Source organism: Papilio xuthus, unplaced genomic scaffold (assembly GCF_000836235.2).
Source record: "Papilio xuthus unplaced genomic scaffold, Pxut_1.1 DF828142.1, whole genome shotgun sequence".
Lineage (NCBI taxonomy): Eukaryota > Metazoa > Arthropoda > Insecta > Lepidoptera > Papilionidae > Papilio > Papilio xuthus.
This window is the reverse complement of record NW_013530507.1, coordinates 5,169,863-5,177,842: the sequence shown is the minus strand read 5'-3', so window position 1 is coordinate 5,177,842 and position 7,980 is coordinate 5,169,863. Positions and strand designations below refer to the sequence as shown.

Sequence of the window (7,980 nt, the reverse complement as noted above, 5' to 3'; positions counted from 1 at the left end):
GAGTGATAATAAACTGTGTTGTGAATATAACTGTGCCTCATTTCACCTGTCGCCGCACTCACCCTTCACATCATCATCACTCACACCTTCCCACACCGGAGGTGACACCTCATCACCTTTCCCCTTCATTGGTGACCCCGAAGAACACTAAGATGAGCAACACCGAAGACGAATTCCAGGAGGCACGGATTTTGCGAAATGAACCTTCTGCCCATGTATGTAAGGTCGGAATTCGCATACCACCGTTTTGGCCAGAGGAACCAGAGATATGGTTTGCCCAAATTGAAGGTCAGTTTAGCATTGCTGGCATCACTAATGATTCGACCAAATTTAATTATGCCATTGGTCAGCTCGGAAACCTGTACTCCAAGGAGGTCAAGGATTTAATTATTAATCCACCCTCCACCAACAAATTTGAAAAACTGAAAACGGAGCTGATTAAAAGACTGACCGCATCCAAAGAGAAGAAATTGACGCAGCTGCTGATGCATGAAGAGATGGGTGACAGGAAGCCGTCACAGTTTCTTCGGCACCTTGAAAGCTTAGGCGGGTCGCAAATTTCAACCGACTTTTTAAAGACAGTTTGGGTCAGCCGGTTACCTACCGGCATTCAAACCATTTTGGCCGGACAGACTTCTACCACGATTGAAGCGATGGCGGATATAGCAGATAGGATCAATGACCTTGTTCCCTCGACACCTCAGGTGGCATCAACCAGCCGACAGAGTGAGAAGGTCGAGTTGGCCAGGGAGATCGCTGCTTTACAGGAAGAGGTCTTACAGCTGGCCCTCAGACAACGAAGCGGCAACTCAAGCAGCAGGTCCCGACTACGCGATCGTCAGCATTCTTCGTCGAGATCCCAATCCAGCTACCGGCGCCACCCAGTCTGCTGGTACCACTTTAAGTTCGCCGACAAGGCGACCAAGTGTTGCCCTCCATGCGACTTCAAGTCGGAAAACTCCAGAGGCAATCGGTAAGGACGACCGACGATTGCCCCTCTTCAACTGGTCGCCTGTTCGTCACCGATCGCAAATCCAAGACACAGTTCCTGGTCGACACTGGGAGCGACCTCTGTGTCTTCCCGCGGTCGCTGCTGCGAGAGCGTCGTGCACGGACTACGTATCAGCTAAGTGCCGCTAATGGTTCTTGTATAAACACTTACGGTTATGTTCATTTACAACTTGACTTTTGTTTACGTAGAACTTTTAAATGGCGTTTTGTTGTTGCCGATGTGACTAAACCTATTATAGGTGTAGATTTTTTAAATCATTACAATTTAATAGTTGACTGTCGTAACAAACGCATAATAGACAATACAACATCTGTAACAGCTTGTGCGTTGCGAGTTGAATGCAACGACATTTCGTCGGTCAAAGTCCAATCGGGTGACTCGGGTTACCATAAAATTTTGTCGGACTTTCCCGATATTACCCGACCATCCGGCACGCACCGTATCATACCACACAACACGGTACACCACATTCGCACTACACCAGGCCCACCAGTATCTTGTTCACCTCGTCGCCTCGCTCCAGATAAATTAAAAATCGCCAAAGAAGAATTCCAGGCTATGTTAGAATGCGGTATCGCTAGGCCGTCTGAAAGTCCTTGGTCGTCACCGTTACATTTAGTACCCAAAAAGGACAACGGTTGGCGTCCTTGTGGAGACTATCGGATGTTAAACGCCAGGACAATTCCTGATAGGTATCCTATTAGGCATATACAGGACTTCGCTCACAGTATAGCAGGGTGTAAAGTATTTAGTACACTGGACCTAGTTAAAGCGTATAACCAAATTCCTGTGAGTCCTGAGGACATTCCTAAAACCGCAATAACAACTCCATTTGGTTTGTATGAGTTCCCGTTCATGAATTTTGGCCTTTCAAATGCAGGGCAATCGTTCCAGAGGTTCGTGGACGAAATGACAAGAGGACTTGATTTTTGTTATTGTTATTTAGACGATTTTTTAATTTTTTCAAAAGACGAGACAGAACACAAAAACCATTTACGAATTATCTTCCAACGTTTAAAGGACTATGGTATGGTCATTAACGTGTCTAAGTGTGTATTCGGAGCCCAAGAAGTGTCATTTTTAGGTTATCACATTTCCGCGAGTGGCACCAAACCGCTAGACACTAAGATAGAAGCGATTAAAAATTTTCCCGTTCCTACTAACATTCGTCAACTACGGCGTTTTCTAGGAATGATTAATTTTTACAGACGTTTCCTACCGCGCGCGGCTGAGTTACAAGCGCCACTAAATAAGTTATTAGTTGGAATAGTAAAAAACAACCAACCGATAACATTGAAAGATGAGTCACTCGATGCGTTCGAGCGCTGTAAACAATCTCTTTCAGACGCTGCATTATTAGCGCACCCGGATTGCCAAGCGAAACTCGCACTTATTACCGACGCATCGGACACAGCTATCGGCGCTGTATTACAACAATTTGCAGGTAACGCGCGGCAACCGCTTGCATTCTTTTCGCGTAAATTAAGTCCATCTCAGGTTAAGTATTCACCTTACGACAGAGAATTATTAGCTATTTATGAGGCCATTAAATATTTTAGGCACATGTTAGAAGCTAGGCATTTTATCATTTATACTGACCACAAGCCGATCAGTTTCGCATTCCACGAACGGAAGAAAAACTGTTCGCCTAGACAGTATAGGCATTTAGATTACATTGCTCAATTTACGACGGATATCCGTCATATTTCCGGTAAGGATAATGTTGTTGCCGACACTTTGTCTCGTGTCGAAGCGTTAGATCAACCTCTAGACTTAGAAGCTTTAGCTAAAAGTCAGGCTAATGACCACGAACTTCAAAAATTAATCACGGAAGGTTCGTCGTTACGTCTAGAAAAATTAACATTACCCGGGTGTCGTACTCCATTGTACTGCGACGTAAGTACACCGACATCTAGGCCGTTTGTAACAAAATATTTCCGTAGACAGGTCTTTGATTGTTTACATTCGTTGAGCCATCCAGGCGCTAATACAACAGCGAAGTTAGTCGCAGAACGCTACGTATGGCCGAGTGTTAGAAAAGACTGTCGTGATTGGGCAAAAACCTGTTTAGATTGTCAGCGCTGTAAGATTACGCGACACGTTAACGCACCGCTAGGGACATTTAATTTGCCCCGCGCGAGATTTAAATATGTTCACATCGATCTCGTAGGGCCGTTGCCGTTATCAGATGGTTATCGATATTGTTTAACTTGCGTTGATCGCTTCACTCGATGGCCAGAAGCTATACCGATCGCGGATATTACAGCGGAGACAGTAGCTAAGGCGTTGCTTTCGTGCTGGATATCGCGTTTTGGCTGCCCGACGGACATCGTAACAGACCGCGGCAGACAGTTTGAGTCAGCGTTATTTCAACACCTCGCGAAAATAGCCGGATTTCAACACAAGCGTACGACTGCTTATCACCCAGCAGCTAACGGTCTCGTTGAACGTTTCCATAGGCAGTTAAAAGCGTCCATAATGTGCCATGCGCCACAAAAATGGACCGAGTCTTTGCCGTGGGTATTGTTAGGGATACGATCGTCGTTTAAAGAAGATTTGAACGCGTCGTCGGCTGAACTTCTTTACGGGGAGCCTCTTAGGTTACCCGGCGAATTTTTTGATCCTTTAAGAAGCGGTACAACTGATATCAGCGATTTCACCGCTCGATTGCGCACTTTTGCCCAACAGTTAAGCCCAACACCAGCCTCGCGACATGGTAGCAAAAGTGTTTTCGTTTTTAAGGACCTTGCCAGTACTGATCACGTCTTCCTGCGTGAAGACGCGGTGCGGGCGTCATTACAACCTGCGTATACCGGTCCTCATAAGGTCGTTTCTAGGAACGACAAATCTTTTACTTTATTAACTAACGGGAAGGAAGTAACAGTCTCCATTGACCGCCTCAAGCCAGCGTACATTTTATGCGACAGTAACAACAATGCCGCAACTAGTGACGATACTATGGCTAAGGAGTATGCAACCCGTTCAGGACGTAAGGTGAAGTTCACCGATTTTTATCGCCCTTAACCAGGTCTCTGGAGGGGGGTGATGTAGGTGACCTCCTACATATTCCCTAGAACACTACACAGACACACACATTCATCACACGCATACTACAACACTCACACATAAACACGGGTGCATGACGAGTGGTCGACGTCACGTCGATTTGTTGACCTCTGATTGGCAAATTCGAATTGCAACGCACAGCTGAGCGGGGGTCACTGACCGGTTTTGCATACGCGCGAAACGACAGTGGAGTTCTGCAGCGCCCGCGACATACCACGCTTTCGATTACGCAACTTGTTCCGTTATTGCTCGAATTTGTATATTTCTCTTTCTCCTACTTGTATTCTTCTTCTTAGTGTTGTACTCTCCTTCTTACTATTTGTTGTGGACTGTGAGTGATAATAAACTGTGTTGTGAATATAACTGTGCCTCATTTCACCTGTCGCCGCACTCACCCTTCACATCATCATCACTCACACCTTCCCACACCGGAGGTGACACCTCATCACCTTTCCCCTTCAACGACGTTCTACCTCGAAACTAGGATTATCGCTTGCCAGGTGGCGGGCGCAATAAAAATTACACCAACACAGTCGGCTCGCGAACAAAGGATGGCGGCACCTTTTATGGCGCGCGCAGGTGCGGATTGCTCAACTTAGTGTCGGGCGGAGCGACAGATGTGCGGCGAGCGGACACGTCCGTTCGCCTCAGCGGTCTGTAGCGGAGTGCGTTTTTGAGAAATACAGTCATGACAGACATACGAACGGACAACAAACTGATCCTATAAGGGTTCCTTTTTTTCCTATGCGGTACGAAACCCAAAAGAAGGGGAAATTAGAAATATATTATAATTACGAACATATTATCTTAAAAACAAATAACTGTGTACTTTTTCTCAAGAGCCTCGATGCCGCATAAATAAAATCAAAATTAGAACAAATGAAATGAGTCATCATCAGCTCACTATACTTCTCCACTGAGAGCCTCGGAGCCTCCCTGAGTCAGGGGTGACTAGGCCATAGTCAACAATGCAGGCACAGTGCGGGTTGGTTGACTTCACAAATATTATTGAACTTCCTCGCAGACATGTGAAGGTTAGATCACGATGTTTTTCTTAACCATAAGAACGTCGGATAAATGTACAATCGACAAACACATTGGTACATGGGTGGAACTCAAACCTAGGATCTGCAGATTACAAGTTAAACTTAACCTCTGATCCACCCACGCCCTTATGATCTCTCTGCTTTACTCTTAACGAAATGTGTTATTTTGTGGAATTTTATTTATGATACTAAAATATTTATCTTTTGTTCCATGTAACGCACATCTTCAATAATAAAGGTAAGTCATAAATATACACTTTCTTACCTTAACACCTTATATATTTTTATTACTTATATATTTTTATTATTGCATTTTTTTGTCACACAGGGTCTAAAACACTGTGTATTCATAAGTATACACATTTTTGTATTTAAACACAATCCAACAAAAAAAATATTGTGTTTTTTTTAAACGGTCACTAAGGGTTTGGCGCTGAGGATGTTAAATATAAATATGCTTGAATTAATAAATAAATTTGATATTCACAATGTTGACTTCATTTATTGAAATTTAAAAAAAATGACTTTTCTAAAATATACTTCTTAAATATTTTATGTGTGGTTTAAGTATTTACTAATGAATTCTTTTTCAGAAATGTTAAGCTGCCCTTTAAAAAAAAACTAAGAATGAGACTTTCAAAACTTCCAAAATCAAATAATTAAAAAAAAAAATATATTTCGGCAACAAAACTATAGTATTTACTCCTAATTATGTTCGTAAGTTTAACCGTAACTCATGTAAACTATGAAGGTTATAAGTAGGTTAAAGTGGTTCCAAAGTTCATGATAAGTGACAACGACAACTCCTAAGTGACAACTAACAAAGTCATCACGGTTACAATAAATGAATAATGTATAATTTTATTATTTCAGACCGAGTGACGTTTAGACCAGAGCGTAAGTTGTCGGGTTTGTGCCGATATTTGTGTTTAGAGGGATAAAGCGAGCTTTTAAACGCTAGTATAGAACTAATGCTTACATTTACTGCTATTGTAGAACGTTTATTGCAAACAAATAAATGCGGACGAAATTTAGAAGAACGGAAAATAACGAGGGACATAAAAAATAGTAATCCATTTCTAAATATTCCAAAACCTATACAGTGATTTATAATCGGTTATAGGCATGGGCGGAACAAAAGGGTAAACAATAAGCTGAATCATTTCGTAAAAAGAAATGTAAGATACCTTTGTCCGGGAGAAATAATAGCCTTTTGAAAGGGTCATTATTGGGCTCTACTCGTAATGGCGATAAACACTTACTCCATTTTGAATATGGGCTATTTCTGGCTTGAAATACGATTACAATAACATTCGAAGACAAATTCAAAGAAAACTATTTAGAAATTGACATTTAAAATTAAAAAAAAATTATTACAAATAGTAATTGATTAAACAGCGCATTGCTTGTTGTGTACGTCTGTTTTAGAATTGTTTTATATCTAACATTTAGCTTGTAGTAGAGCTATTCATAACAGATATAGTTACAGCAAATTAACATCAGCTTCGTAGTGATCGTAGAAAACTTATACTTTACTTTTACAAAACATAACTTGCAAAAATAATAAGCACATGCAGTAAAGAATTATAATTTCAATAAAATAATAAAAAACAGGTTTAATATAATTTATACCTATGTATATCTAATATTATTTATTTATATGTTAGAAAATATGACAAGTTGATTAACTCTTAGCATACATGGGTCAAGATAGAATGTGATTGACGTCAGCCAAAGAACCTGCTCTATCTTGTTTTATTTCTACTGATCTATAAGTGAGGAAAATAGCCTATAAATAAAATTTAAAATAGCGTCTTTGAAAATGTAAAGAAATATTCGGGACCAGGCTAGAATTCTTTATAAAAAAAATATATTACAATGCGTAAAATTAAAAAGGAAGCTGAGTTACATATAATTTAAAATCATAATATAAAATAAGCTTAACCTTTTACCAAAAATAGAAAGATAAATATCAGAATCACATTCTATGAAAATTTCAAAAACCTCTTTTTTGTGAGTCTAGGCAATTTTGCTACGACAATGCTTTCAACTACGACCGTAGCGTAGCAACGTAGCATTCCCTTATCTGTAGTCAAAAACCTTTCGCAAATTGAATTTCAGTAAGAATATATTGCTACGAAAAAATTCAATTATTCTTTGATATTTTCTCATGATTTCAACATTTATATTTTTTCTAGACTTTGTTTTAAGCACCATTTTTATTCCCATATTTGATAAACATTCTCCATAAATTCAATGAAACGATAAAAAAGAACTATACTATATTTAATTATTTTTTTTTATTTAGAAATTTAATAGATATTAGATATAGTTTTTACCGTTTTCGAAACACAATTTATATCTCAATAGGCCCGACAGAAAACACAGATTTCAGTGAAAATATAATGTGTTATACAAAAACAATAGAAAAAATAAAATAAAAAATTAACAAATGTTGCATTTTTGTATATTGTAAAATATTCTTTAAAGTTTAATTAATTATGCTAATTGTCCTTTAGCGAGGTGTAACACATTCCCGAAGACCTTGTCAACGGTACGCAATCACAGACGGTTACAAATTGAAGCTTTTAAAGCTTTTATATATTAACGATTTAAATGTTTTCATTGGATATGAAAAACATCTCAGTGATTTAATCCCATCTTCAAAATCGTTTATAGTGATTAAAGTATCAAATTAATATTACAAAATAAAAGCTGTAGTTCTAGTTCCTGAGTTCGTTTTTCTAGCACATTTTAGAGCTAAATAATTGTAGTTTTTCTCCCTCTCCAACTTATATAAAAAGAAAGAGACGATACGACACTAATTCCTGTACACTAGGCGGCTTAACTAAAATA

General features: G+C 39.6%; 1 protein-coding gene across 2 annotated transcripts in view; it reads left to right on the top strand.

Annotated features, from left to right (window-relative positions):
* The window catches only part of Ptp36E (protein tyrosine phosphatase 36E), a 45,798-nt gene that overhangs the window by 31,814 nt on the left and 6,004 nt on the right, over positions 1–7,980 (top strand). The window contains exon 3 of one of the 2 annotated variants that reach the window (XM_013307552.1): positions 5,998–6,021. The exons of the other annotated variant lie outside the window; for it this stretch is intronic. Coding sequence (XP_013163006.1) covers positions 5,998–6,021 — 24 coding nt within the window. The remainder of the gene's footprint in view (positions 1–5,997; positions 6,022–7,980) is intronic. 2 annotated transcript variants of the gene reach the window in all.